Here is a 14,930-nt window from a genome sequence, read left to right on the forward strand (position 1 = left end):
TATTGTAAATTTGTATAACCTCAAATATATATTGTGAATACGTTTAACCTCAAAATCTGCGTAGTTGAAAAATGTAGAAAGCTCTGTAATATTCATATATTGGGTATAATCCACTATCATTCTGATTTACGATCCAGATACATGTAGAAACATTAGGAATTTTGTAGATTTTGTCACTGTGTGTTTGTAAACTGTAATGGAACATTCAAGTTTGTTCCACACCAATCGAGAGGCTGGTTGATAAATTATTATTTGTATGTTTGGATGTGTTCCATTTAGACTGTTGCAAGAACATTTCCAGAAGTCTATATTTCTAGACTGTTTGTCTAGAGAGTATTGCAGTGAACTGAGGATTCGGTTGGTATCTGAACTTGTCAGAATCGACTTGAGTGAGAGGGTAGTCAGTCTTGCCTTGTGATGGTCAAGTGAATAATCAGTGAGTGGATTTGTTGATATCTGTACTTTTCAGAATCGAATATGATGGTGAAGTGAACGATCAGTTGATATCTATACTTGACAGAATTGAAAGTAAATTGCTTCAGTGTTTTTCCCTTAATAGTATTGTGTATAATTGTGTATAACTGTGTGTTGTTAAGGAACAGAAGTAGCAGCAATAGAGTGGTTTTATGCAAGGAAGTGAACGTTTCTCATGTGATATTTATTTACACCAGAATAAAATCACAATGAGAACGATAGTTTCTAAATCCTGTAATTTACTATATCCTTACCTTGAGCAGTTGGAACTCAAGTGCTGGTAGTGGCCTCTTGGTGATATATCCAGCAATAACATGTCCTCCTGCTTCCAGTGGATGTAGCTGCTTACTCTGGAGCATCATGTAGCATATGGTGATGGCCAGTTCAAACAAATAACAGGAAAAATTGCAGTCTCCAAAGTCCAGAACAGCACATATATTCCAGTCATCTCCACACTTCTCCACCAGGATGTTGTTTTCGTTGAAGTCGCCATGAAGTAGTCCTTACACAGTAATTAAATAATAGAAAGGAGACTCAAAAAAAATCAATTCATCCAATCAATTTATTTTGCAAATGAGGTTCTCTCCAAGGTGAAATGTTTATAAGTAATATGAAAGCAAATGGAAAGTACATCAAAAGATTGGAAATAGGACAAAAAGTTAAATATAATGACAAATAAGTGTAAGTATACCCCCTGTGGGTGGGGGACTATGCCCTGCCTGTTGTAAGAGGCAACTAAAAGGGGTGACCAAGGGATGATTGTATTAGAACCATGAAACTACTTGTGATTAGTACTATCATGCGGGTCACCTTTACTTGCGAGTAATACCACCATGATAGGTACACAATAGGTTTGTGATTAGCAGCAGCAGAGAGGGTTCACTGTGGGTTTCCAGTACCGATGATTAGTACCATTGTGAGAAACACCATGGGTGTGGGCGTTGCCTGTGATTAGTACCACTATATAAGTGACACCATGGGAATACAGGCGCTCATGATTAGTACACCTAGGTGAGGAACACCATGGGTTTGCATTGCGTATGAGTGGCGCCATAATGTGAGAAACACCATAGGTCTGCATTACCTGTGCGATGTACAATACTTGTGAGTAGTACCATAATGTGTGGAACACCACGAGTCTACGCTACTTGTGATTAGTACTGCAACATGACAAATACCATGGTTCTACTTTACTAGCGATAAGTACCATTATGAGGGGCCAGTGACCTGGATTTTGGACCCCTTTAGACATCCTCAATTCAGGATTGTGCTTTTGAAGCAGTCCCTTGGTCTGTAATACTATTAGTTATGATAGTTTCTGGGTCGCATCCACGGATTGTTTTAAATTCATGTCCATCTATTCATTCTTCATCACATATTGTTGTTCTGGTCAATAGATGATTTTGAACTTTTAAATTGTCATTACATTTCGTACCATTGGGGGCTGATGACCTAGATGTTAGGCCCCTTTAAACAACAAGCATCATCAAGTGTAAGTCTTGGTAGAAATGCCATGCAACCTGACCTTCACTGGCCTATCATTGTATTTATGTTTAGAAATCTTGATAATTCAAGTGGATGGGATGGTATTTTCCTTGGATTATTAAAAAACTTAGATTATGTAGAAAGGAGGCAAATTTCAAAAATTCCCTTACCAGGTTAGTTGGCCATGTGATTAGGGGCACGTAGCTGTGAGCTTGCATCCGGGAGATAGTGGGTTCGAACCCCACTGTCGGTAGCCCTGAAGATGGTTTTCCATTGTTTCCCATTTTCACACCAGGCAAGTGCTGGGGCTGTACCTTAGTTAAGGGCATGGCCGCTTTCTTCCCATTCCTAGGCCTTTCCCATTCCATAGTCGCCATAAGACCTATCTGTGTTAGTGCACGTAAAGAAAGAAAAAAAATCCCTTTTCTCTGTCCAAACTCATGTGCTCTGGGCAGGGTATAGTGACATGTCATGTGTGGCTGCAGAGTTTTACTATGCTCTCCTATTCTGTACTAGATACAGTATGTTGCTTGATGTAGAGATCTCCCAACCATCTCCTTCATCTGGTCAATACACCTTGTTGGAGCTCTTTCTTATGGCCTTAATCCTTGCATTTTGCCCTCCATGATCATTTTCTCCACAGCTCTAGCCCTTTTTAATAGTGTCCAAAGTATCTACAATAGGCCTGGATGAACTTCTTTATGAGGCCGTCCTTCATCCTGAGCTCTTCTAGGACAGTGGCGTTCATCCTGTACTCAGTCCGGGATATTTTTAGGACTCAGTAGTATACCACATTTCTATAGCTTCAGTCTTCCTCCTATCAACTTTATCAATTGTCCAGGTTTCAGTTGTGTATGTGGTGATGGGGAAAACCAGAGTTTATCAACTTGAGTTTGATGTTACTAGTGGTGGCTTTGTCCTTCTAAATCTTGGTTAACTTCACCGTCACATTAAGTGCCATTGCAAGATGTCTTCTGCTCTCTTGATCTCATCTGAGCAGGCCGCGGCCTTACTTAAGGCACAGCCCCAGCATTTGCCTGGTGTGAAAATGGAAAACCATGGATAACCATCTTCAGGGCTGCCGACAGTGGGGCTCGAATCACTTCAATGTCTGGGAAACATTTAGTGAGTAAAACATCTGTAGGTGTTGCTGCATCCTGCTGTTCTATGAGCTGGAGAAAAGTACTTAAAAATGAAATTGTACATTGCTCTTTATTTCTACGACTCCAACTAAATATAAATGATGAAGGGTTCATAGCTAATCTACTGTCAGCCTATTGGTGTTAGAAGATAACTAAATTCAAAGGGGTAACGAGAACAGATTGGTCCCTCTCCATCAAATTAGCAAGAGTCTGATATAAATATGTATGTACTGTGGATAAAATGCAAACTGTGCAGGAGCCCACATAATCATTTAGACATAGAAAGATAATATTGTGAGCATGTCATGTTAAACCCTTCCTGTCAGTACATCTGTATGTCATCATTGGACAGGTTTTATGTATATTTCTGTCTTAACAGGAGAATAATGTATCAACTCATTTATCATATAGATCAAATAAGAAACTCATCATAAAAGGAGATTTGCCTCATGACTTCTACTATTGTAGTATCTGTATTAATTTAAGAAAAAGTTAAAGTATCCCTTCTGATCTAGTGTGCAACATGGAGGTTGTAACCGTATACCTCATTGAGCTCCTGCCCAGAAGAATATAGCTATATCTATATTTATTTAGCATTTATAATGTGGGTTATATCAGGAATATTTACCTTGGTAATTGAATTGAGTGTATTATCCATTATCTGCATGGAGAAAGTGATGGCCGCTATGTGTGAAACACCATAGGACTGTATTACTTGTGCGAATTTCATTACCTGTGAGTAGTACCATAATGTGAGGAATACCGCGAGTCTACGATACTTTTGATTAGTACCGCACCATGTTAAATACCATGGTTCTACTTTCCAAGTGATAAGTAGCATTATGAGAGGCCAATGGCCTCTATTTTGGACCCCTTTAGCTTGCAAGCATCATCGATTCAGTATTGAGCTATAGAAGCAGTCCCTTGGTCAGTATTACTATTGTTTTCCGTCAGTTTCTGAGACTGAGGCATTGTGGGTCGGCTCCACTGATTGTTTTAACTTCATATCCATCCATTCATTTTTCGTCCTCACGCTTTGAATTCTGGTCAGTGGAGGATTTTGGATTTTTATTTTGTCATTGCATTTCGTCTCATTTCGTACCATCAGGGGCCGATGACCTAGATGTTAGGCCCCTTAAAACAACAAGCATCATCAGCAGCAGCATGTGAGAAAGTGATGTTCAGTGTAGCATCACTGCAACCTGGGATCAAATGCTCAACCTTGACTACTTGGACTATAATCCTGTCAGGGTATACAGTTTAGACCAGAGGTGCTGACGCTGTGTATTTCGTCCCACGGGCACACAGTCTTGTAAGCAGGCAGGCAGGCGATGAGCAGGTGCTATTCAGACACAGTGATGTTGTGGTTACATCACAGGCCATGAGGATCACCATGGATCTACATTACCTAGGAGTAGTACCCTCATGTGAGGAACACCACGGGTCTGGGTGTTGCCTGTGGTTAGTACCATTGTGTATATCCCACTGAGGTGAGGGCATGGCTGCACAGTTTGATGTCCACGTGAGAAAAGCTGCTGTACGCTGTGCTGGAATGTATCAGTTACTCTATGTTCAGAATGGGTCTGCGTTACCTATGAGTAATACCACTATATGATGAACATTGCCTGTGATTAGCATCACCATATGAGGAACAACACGGGTTTTGCTGTTGCCCATGATTAGTTCCACTATGTGAGGAACATCATGGGTCTGCATTTCCTGAGAGTAGTACCATTTTGTAAGAGACACCATGGGTCTGTGTTACCTGTGGATGGTACCATAATGTGTTATAAAATTCAAAGATGATAAGATATTAGAAGAAGTTAAGATATGGTTCAAGAGGAAGACATTAGATCTCTATGATTCTGGGATACAGAAGCTAGTACCGAGGCTTAGTGCTTGGATAATGATAGCAACTAAAATACAGGCCTAGAAATTGGAGTTAATTAGGGCTGACACTATCCTGAATTACAAAAATCTTGATTACACAGAAACACAAACAAATCAAATCAAAGGGTAATACATGAATAAATGTTTAATGAATACAAAAAGAAGTTTAAAAATACAGTCCTCGTACATATCTGTGTTAAAATTAATATAGCCATTATTACCACATTTAAAAGAAACTTGAATTTCAATTTAAAAGAAATTGTTAAGTCTTTTGTTTTAAAATGGAGCCTCAGCAATGTCACACCATCCTCTAAGAAACATAGTGTCAGTCAGCGTAGCTTCCAATTGCTGGTTGACATAATGTAGTGCCACGTCTAGCATGGCCAAACCCTCAGTATGGGTTGGTAGTTTCTTCAGGCACTTCATCACCACTGTCTTCAGTGGGATCACTACTCATTTCAATGACTGAAACATCGGTACAGGTGTGCATACTATTATTTGCCATAACGGTCAGCCTGCCGCTGATTTATTTTTAGTGACAGCTATGGCTGGGTGCAGTTATTTTTCTGACAAGTCGAAAATCTGCCAAAAGGTACCTATCAATCCGTAGTAGTAGTAGTAGTAGTCGTCATTGTCTTTCTTATGTGTTTACTGTATTTTCTTTAAGTTAAATTTTCATAGAAGTGGCTTGAATTATGTGGAACCTTGAACTACGGAGGCTTGAATTAGCAAGGCTTAACTTTGTGTTGTGAGGGAAAGGAAGGGAAGAACTTATGGAAGGTAGGTGGGATGATGTATTAACCAGAAGGTAATTGAGGGCCAATGGATGTAGTCAGTGGCAAAGTTCAGGGGAGACATTGGTGAGGAATTGGTATGAGTTACTATTGGTAAAACAGCAGAGGGGCGATGGGGAACAGTAGGTGCTACAGAGGAGGGGGAGGGAAGATAAGGGAGAGCAGGAGGGGAGGAAATCTAATGAGGTGGTTAGTGGGTACGGTTGAGCCTCTGATCATTGTTAGGCACATGGGGAAAGTGTGTGGAAGAAAGGGAACCAGGGTAGAATGTTGTGCAGGAATTAGGATAAGACAGATAGTGAAGAATGTCAAAAGGAAGGATGAGTAAGAAGAAGGTGGTAAATTTTTTGCATCGGTACCAACAATATAAAGCAAGCAGGAATAGGTACCAACATAGTTGGGGATGTGTGGGATCTGGTTATAGCAGCATGGGGGATATTTAAGGGAGCAGAGATTGTTATCAGTAGGATACTGTGTTGGAGGAAACTGGATGGAGGGTGATTGGGGATTTAAATGAATCTATGGAGTGGGTATGGGGAAAACTGGGAAAGAGATTTGCAGATCCTAATGAGTGTCTTCACTTCTACTGCCTGGATATGTACAAGTACAGAGGTTTGTTTAGAAGAGTTACAGGGTGGTACATTCAGGGAAATAGGGTGGACTAAAGAGTGGTAGTGAGAGCTCAGGGAACTGGAAGTCAAGTAAGGTTGACATAAAATTGTTAGTGTAAAATTGTAGAAGTATTGTAAGGAAAGGAATATAATTAATATATATATATATATTTATCAGATAATATAATAGAAGTTGAATCTTGGCTTGATGCAAGTGTGTAATGGACTAGTATAACTTGGAAACAATTATCTAAACCCATGGTTAAATAGTGAAAATATTGAGTTCAATTAGTAGGGGTGTTTAAATTTTGTTTTCATTTTAAACATTTTTTTTCACAATCAATATTTTACATTTACATACAGAGGTAGTAAAAGATACAGTGTGTAAACTTGTGTGTAGGCTTCAAAAATACAATAACTAGATTATGTACATCATGGCATCTAGAGAGTATCATTTACTCCATGTCCGGCTCCATAGCTAAATGGTTAGCATGCTGGCCTTTGGTCACAGGGGTCCCGGGTTCGATTCCCGGCAGGGTCAGGAATTTTAACCATCATTGGTTAATTTTGCTGGTACAGGGGTTGGATGTGTGTGTCGTCTTCATCATCATTTCATCCTCATCATGATACGCAGGTCGCCTACAGGCGTCAAATTAAAAGGCCTGCACCTGGCGAGCCAAACATGTTCTCGGACACTCCCGGCACTAAAAGCCATACGCCATTTCATTTCATTTACTCCATTATCACTTTGGTGATATATGACTACAGTAATTTTATGAACTGTTTTTCTGCATTTGGTGTAATAAACAGGAAGCTGGAAAGGAGGGACATGGGTTAAGGAGAAGATTGGTTTCTTAGTAGAGAGGAATAGTGTGATAGTTGATTTAAATGTTATAATGGAAATTTATAAGTTGATCTACTTTGTAATAATTGTTAATCAGTCATGTGAATAGCCTTTTCTTCAGGGTATTCTGATTGCCACTGATCACGTCCACAGGTAATGCATTGTATGTCCGTGGCCCTAGACAACTTAGATTTCATTGTCCAAGTAAAGTGTTCTGGCGTGATATACTTATTCCAGTTCTGTCTTGTAGGCTAGTGCAAATTTTTGACTTGGGTTCTTTGCAGAAGAGCTTTACATTTTTATGCATGTATAGGCTCACTGACTGCACAAATAGCTGCCATGTGTTAAGTACCATGCTTTGCTGGAATAGTTCATATGTTGGAAACATCAGTGGCTTTTTGTACATGACTTTCAGTATGTAGTTCTGGCATGTATTTACCTGAGCCAAGTGTGAATCAAGTATTCCACCCCAACTGTTAATTCCATATTGGAGTTGCGATTGAACTAAAGCAAAGTATACAGACTTCAAGGCTTTTGTTGAAATAACATTTCTAATTCTGTAAAATATATAAATAAGTTTCTGAAGTTTAATGATCAAATTTGATGCATGAAAATTCAAATTCAGATAACTCTCTATAATTATCCCTAGGTATGAAAATTTATTGATTTCTGTAAATTATAACAGTTGCAGCTTTCGATATTTTTGCAAGTTGGTGTGTGGAGTTTTAGTGTTAGGTTGTCTGAGGGTTGCATTTTTTTATTATGCAAGAAGCAGGGGAATTTTGTTTTATGTTCATTTAAAGTAAGTAGGTGGTTGTTTAGCCATTTCTGAACTATGACTAGGATTTATTGTGCTCTGTTGAAGGTGTCCTCCCAAGTTTCACCCATGACTGTGACTACCGTGTCATCAGCATATGAGTTAATTTTTGCATTACAGTTTAGCTCACACAGACCATTGATATATAACTAATACTGTTCCTTGGGGTACTAAGCACTAAAATCTTTAGGGAGTACTGTGCATTGAAATATAGTCAATAATGAAATAATGGAGGAGCAACTGACAGACATGTTCTATGAAACCAAAAGGTAAAGTACTGTCCCACACAACTGAAAGTATTGTAAGGAAAGGAATATAATTAATTAATTTGCATCTTATTTGTGATTGACATAGGTATGTTCATAGCTCTATTAATTAAACTGTAAAATGTTGCCTTTTTGTGTTGACCTGGATGATTGGAGTCATTTCTGATAATAGTATATGTTTGAGTAGCTTTTCTGAAAATTAGAAAATCAAAATTACCAGAATTTCTAGTAATAATTGTTAAATCTAAAGTTCTATCATTCCATCATAAAATGCACTTGTTTATTCAAATTATCTTAATACTCTAATATACCATCATTCATCAATAATAACAAATATATCATCGACGTATCTTAACCATGTAATCAATCCATCTATTTTATCCACTATTTTATTAAATTCCGTGTAATCCATGAAGATATTTGCAAAAATACCTGAAGTCGGTGAACCCATTGCTAGGCCTTTAGACTGTTTGTAAATTTTGTTGTAAAAAACAAAATAGTTATTTTCCAAAGTAAATTCTAATAATGTTAAAAATTCTTCAAATTTCACCTTACTTCTTTTCTTCTACAAATGTAGTGTATGTTGCATATTTCATCAAGTATGTCAGAACCCCTTTTTTGAAAAGCAATTGAGCTAATAAATTGAGCATAGACATACAACTTTAAGTGTAGATTTGAAATTTAGATATACGGTACAAATAAATGTCTGCTTACCTTTTTCCAGACTGTCCATTTTTGGTACCACTTCTTCTGAAAACTTTTGAATAACTTCTTCAACTATAGCTTGTCTTTCTGGGTCCTTGACAGCATAAAGAAACTTTCCAAGAGTAGGAACATACTCCAACATCCATGTGCTTTTATGGTTCTTAAAGGCTGGATGTTTGAAGTTCTAATGAAAAGTAGGAATACCGGTACCAGCAATGCAATTTGTTGCAAATCTTTTAGAGTATTTAAAAAACACACATGCACACTCTCTCTCAGACAAAAAAGCAAAAAGATTTTAAAAACATATACTTTTTTATTAAATATCCAGTCAGAAGCAAGGCTGTACCCAGGGGGGGAAGTTATGGGGTTTCAAACCCACTCTGAAATAAAAGTTAACTTGACAAATTTAAACAGCATATACTGGTTTTGTAAGAGCCTACAATAAATGAGAAATATTATAAATACAAGCATTTCCAAAATAAACAATGGAATTTAACCTATAAAACCTGTGCCATCTTTAAATGTTTCTCTATGAATATAGTTAATAAATTTACTGAAAACATAAATGGAAATTTTAATTTTGATGAGATATACAGATTAAAAAAAAAAATGTTCTTTACACTGTAAAATCAATTTCAGTAAACATATAGAAATATTTCGATGTTATCGAGCCGCTACTAGATTAAAAAAAAAAATGAATCAAATCTCTAAATATTTTTAATATTTACAGTGAAACATTGTTAGCTCCATTTTTAAACAAATGACAGAAATCTTTGTGTCTCACTGCATGCTTGTGCTGAAGTGCATTCTACTTCATCCATTGACTTGTACTGTAAAAGATACTCCTCTAAAACAATTTCAAACTTTTCATTCTGTAAAAACCTATTTGAAAGTTTAAAAAAATGGTTACTATAGTTTTTTTTATTGGAAGACCCCCTGCACAAATCCTAATCCCCTGCGAAAAATATGTGGGGTAACGGCCTTTGTAAGAATTCATTTGTTAAGAATTTGAGGTGGTTGAGAATAAAACTATTACATTCACCATTTTTTTTGCAATCTTTTATAAAAATGTGTAAAAATGTGGCCTCCTGCTTCAATACATTCTTTGCAATGATGTTCCATTACTTGTTTAAAAGAATCCAGGCTTGTACCATAGAGAGCTTGCAGCAGTGAGCGAAGAGCTCTTCCTCAGATTCAAGTGGAGTCGCATACTCCAGGCTATTCAAAGGTCTCACGCAAAAAAAGACAGGTGGGGTGAGGTCATGTGAACGAGCTAGCCATGCAACGGGTCCACCATGGCCAATCTATTGCTCACTGAATCTGTGGCTCAAATACTCTCAGACTTCCCAAGAGAAATGCGAAGTTGCACTATCATGCTGAAACCACAACTGATATTGAGTATCAAGTGAAACGTCTTCGAAGAGCTCAAGCAATGTGTTCTCTAGGAGCTGCTGGTATAGGTTACCATAGAGATCTAATAGGAGCATGCACAGCCCAACCTAACTATCCTCTTCAATACCAGCCTTCTTTGTTGTCGGTGGGAATGGCAGATGCTAGCATAAGTGTTTTCGTCGGTCCACAGGTGTATAAACTGACTGTAAATCAACTATTCCTTCTCGGTTAAACGATGCTTCATCAGTGAACAACACAAATAGCACAAAACCAGGTTTCATAGTGCATCTGGCAAGTACCATTGACAAAACTCTACCCAGCAAGGGTAGTCATTCATTTGGAGTGCTTGCACACCTTGCGGTTGAAACGGATGTGGCTATTGTTCGTGCCGCATCCGCCAAGCACCCATCTTGTCAACATGTAATTGCTGTGCAACATATGATGCACTTGGTGATGGCTTGTTCTCGAGCTGTTCCAAAACATTCTCCTGAAATTTGGATGTGCGCACTGTGTGTTGAAGGCCAGCAGTGGGTCTGTGGAAAAAAAATAAAATAAATAACAACACACAGTCACGAGCACCAATTTTGAACAACAAAAAGAAACTTGCTCAAAATGAACCAGTTTCTTGCTGGCATTGATCAATTACAATAAATGTACAATGATTTGGCACATGCTGTCACTTATATTGCTCTGCATAAAGATATCTAGCAGCTCTTGAAATACCATTGCATGCACTATATACCAAATGCATGTCTCTTAATTCAGCCTGTTCCATTGATTTGCTCTGTTCGTACGACAGCCACTTATTGTCCACTTGTTGTCACAACACAAACCAGGACTGGCATTAGACTATGTACTATGGATTAACTTTCCATTGTTCTGCTCTCAGCAAACTAAAATTTAACACTGTTGTCACAGCACAGACACTGCATTCTGATATCATGACATAATTAACAGAATATATAAGATTGTTTTGAAGGCCATAGAATTATTGTTCTCCTGATTCTGTTAATAATTTTTTCATTGCTTTGCAAAGGCATATTGGCTATGTTAAATATCAGTAGTAGAGTTTTATAAAATCCATACTTATTGTACAAAAATAAAATTGATGCTTTAAAAAGAATGCTTCTTCAAAGATTCTCTTTTGAATATTGAGCATCATAATTAATCATACTCTTACTTTACAGTTCCTGATCTTGTCAGTCAATAATTTGTTTCAGACCCACGATTATTTACCAAAACAGTTTCGGTCTTTTTTCATTCCTAGAGTATTGAATGTTGATACCTACATAACTACAGAGTTGGGAAGTAACTGAGTAAAGGCAATCAAATAACTAATAATTAATATTATTGTAGCAATTTTTACTTGTAAAAATTTCTTTTTTAAATATGTAATGTTTACTCTTAATTTACTTCTTCAAATAAAATTATAATTGTGACATTATAGTAATCATTATATACTAATGTTATGAAAATTGCAACACCAAGAAGAAAACATGTGATTAATATGAATTTTGTGCCACAGATTAGGTACATGACAATACATAAATGATCAAGTTTACAGGTCTGTACACGACCTTTGAGCTTGAGTACTTAGGATTTTGTGTATCTCCACATGCTACCGGAGCCTTTAAATGTCATGGGATGGAATCAAAGAGGTTCTGGATATGTTCCTGGGGAATCTCCCTCCACGCAGTTTGTATGCAAGTTCACAAATCATTGACACTGGTTACTAGAGGACTGTGATGAACAAGTTGCCGACCAACCATATACCAGACATATTTCATGAGTGACATGTCAGGTGAATGTACAGGCCAAGGAAGCAATGGTACCTGTCATTCTATGAAGAAGGCTTGCACATTCCTCGCCACATATGGTCGGGCATTGTCCTGCTGAAATGTGGCATGTGGAGTTGCCTGTAAAAGGGGGAATACTTCAGGCACTAAAATATCCCTCTTGCACTGGCTGCTGTTCAGATTGCTATCAATACATAGGTGATATCAGCTGTTGTACCCAATGGCAGCCCTGCTATGTCTGCTATGCCGCTCAACAATGCATGCTGCAAGATTGTACTTATCACTTAAATGCTTAAATGTAGTAGTTGTCCATCCGCCTATATCGACCAAACAGGTAGAAACTTTGACATGAGGTAGTTAGAACATGTAAATTCATGTAAATATAATACATTTTCAGCTATGGGAAAATATATGATGAACTTAAACCATAAATTCACCAATATTGGTCAAGATTTAAAAATCTTGAAAATGTTTAATAAGGGCTCTCTGCTCAATGACTTAACTTATTTCCTTGTACTCTTTTGCAGAGCATAGGGCTTTTACAAAGCAGCGCCAGTGTATCGTATTTTGAGCCAGGGTCTTGAGTTCTCCAAAGGTCTTCCCTTCTTGTTTTGCCTCCTCCATCACACTGCGTATCCATGACCTCCTGGGTCTATCTTTCTTCCGTTGTCCTTAGGGGTTCCAAAACAGAGCCTTTCTCTCCACTGCATCCTGCTGCTTCCGCAGTGTGTGGCCGATCCATTATCCATTCCCTCCATTTTATTTGTATGCCAATGGGCTCTTCTTCTGTTTATTTTCAAAGATCTTTGTTTGAAATAGTCAGAAAATACGTTTAATTCTCCTTAAGCATCTATTTATGAATACTGTAGTTTATGAGCAATCTCTGAGGTAACTTTCCAGGTTTCACAACCATATAAGAGTATTGATTTTTACATTTGTTTGGAAAATGCGAAGTTTGGTTTTCATTGATATTTCTCTGGCCCTCCATATCAGATAGAGTTGAATGAATGCTGCATTCGCATTATGGATTCTCATTTTGATAGCAGCTGCTCTCTCTGTTCAGTATCTCTGAAAATTGTTTCATCCACCTGGATAAATTCTTTAATCCCATTTTTAACCTTAATGAGATATCAGAAAAAAAACAGACCCTTTATTTGATCTATTAATTCCTATTTTCAAGAAAAGGAAATTAAGTACTCTAAACTTTTTTTTAAATTTTTCTCCAAATTCCCTCCAGTGATCACCCACCATTCCACATCCCTCAGCCACACCTTAGGCTACACTATACCTCCTATCTACAATTCAGCTCTATTCTATTTCTTTGCTTTTGCTCTTTCAACTTTTTCAATGATCCATATTGGAAACAAATGAACATCTTACCATTTTCCCATCAACATTATTCTGTTCACACTTGTTTCAGCTGAACTGAATTCAAGAAGATTCTTCAAATGCTGGTATTTTTAGTGGTACACCTGGTCTTCTGTGAAGTGCATTTTTCAGCTTGAAAGAAAACTGAGAACTTACACAAGATGTGTGACAGTGATGAGTGTTAACATTAAAATTTTTACTTGTCTTGCAATGAATAACAACAACACACCCTTCCTTCATAAATTTTATCTATAATTCATATCTTGCCTTAACTTAATTGATTTTGACTGATGAAGGTTTCTAGCAAGACTAAAACTAGTTTCATCAAATTGATTACAATAAGTTGTATTGAATAGGTGGAAACTTTTAGCTTTTATTTTACATTCATCCAGATACTCACATACACACATGACAATGTGCCGGCGAGCATTGTCATGCATCAGGATAAAGTTCTCGCCAATGACAGGTGCAAAAGGCACCACGTGATCCGCTAAAATCTCCTCTATGAATCTTGAGCAAGACAAGCTCTGTGCACACATCAGTGGTAATTCCAGCCCTGACCATCACAGAGCCTCCATCGAACGGTGAGTAACATTCCCCGGACCTTCTCCATACTCTCTCCCTTCCATCCGGTGCCCTCAAACAGAATCTGGATTCATCCATGAACAATGCTGGGCTCCACAGTCCAGTTTCGATTGGCGTTGGCAAGTTGCATCCGAGAGGCACGGTGCTCACGTGTAAGCATAGGTCCTGTGGCGGGCCACTTGGACTCTAAATGGACTTCACACAACTTCCTTCTTACTGTGTTATCGCTGATGTTCGTGCCCCATACATGCTGCAAACAATTTCTGGCCTCCACAGCTGTTGTGTGACGATCACAAAGAACTTGCATTACGAGAAAGCAATCATCGCGCTCAGTAGTGCTTCTCCTATGACCAGAACCAGGCCTCCTGGTATATATATTGTCCTTGCTGTTCCTTTTGACATTTCTGTACATGTTAGAACAAGACGTGCCTATAACGTCTGTTACACAGCGTATACTGTGCCCATTCGGCACTAATGCTACGGCCCTTGCTACGTTTTCAGGTGAAACTGGCTTAGAAGCAAGACTAACTGTTTTAGACAAGCCATAATGTCCACAAAAATAAGCAGCACAAGAATTCACAGCTATAAACCTTAAGACAGCTCTTTGTGGTTATTCTTGTCAAAAGGTAGGAAACGGCAGTATTGGTGTTGTGATTGTCATAATCAGTAATGTTTATCAATTATTGCGCTGAAACTTCTCAAACGGGGTAATTAACTTATACATTGCCATGTTGTTGTAATGTCACAACATTTAATTATAG

The 14,930-nt window shown here is 37.9% G+C and overlaps 1 protein-coding gene across 1 annotated transcript in view; it reads right to left on the bottom strand.

The window, feature by feature from the left end:
* Window positions 1–14,930, bottom strand: part of LOC136871615 (hydroxylysine kinase) — a 109,581-nt gene that overhangs the window by 888 nt on the left and 93,763 nt on the right. Inside the window, exons 6-7 of the mRNA XM_067145078.2 lie at window positions 9,038–9,212; window positions 729–976 (exon numbers count right to left, since the gene is read on the bottom strand). Of these exons, the coding sequence (XP_067001179.1) occupies window positions 729–976; window positions 9,038–9,212 (423 nt within the window). The remainder of the gene's footprint in view (window positions 1–728; window positions 977–9,037; window positions 9,213–14,930) is intronic.

The sequence above is a fragment of the Anabrus simplex genome, chromosome 4 (assembly GCF_040414725.1).
Source record: "Anabrus simplex isolate iqAnaSimp1 chromosome 4, ASM4041472v1, whole genome shotgun sequence".
NCBI lineage: Eukaryota > Metazoa > Arthropoda > Insecta > Orthoptera > Tettigoniidae > Anabrus > Anabrus simplex.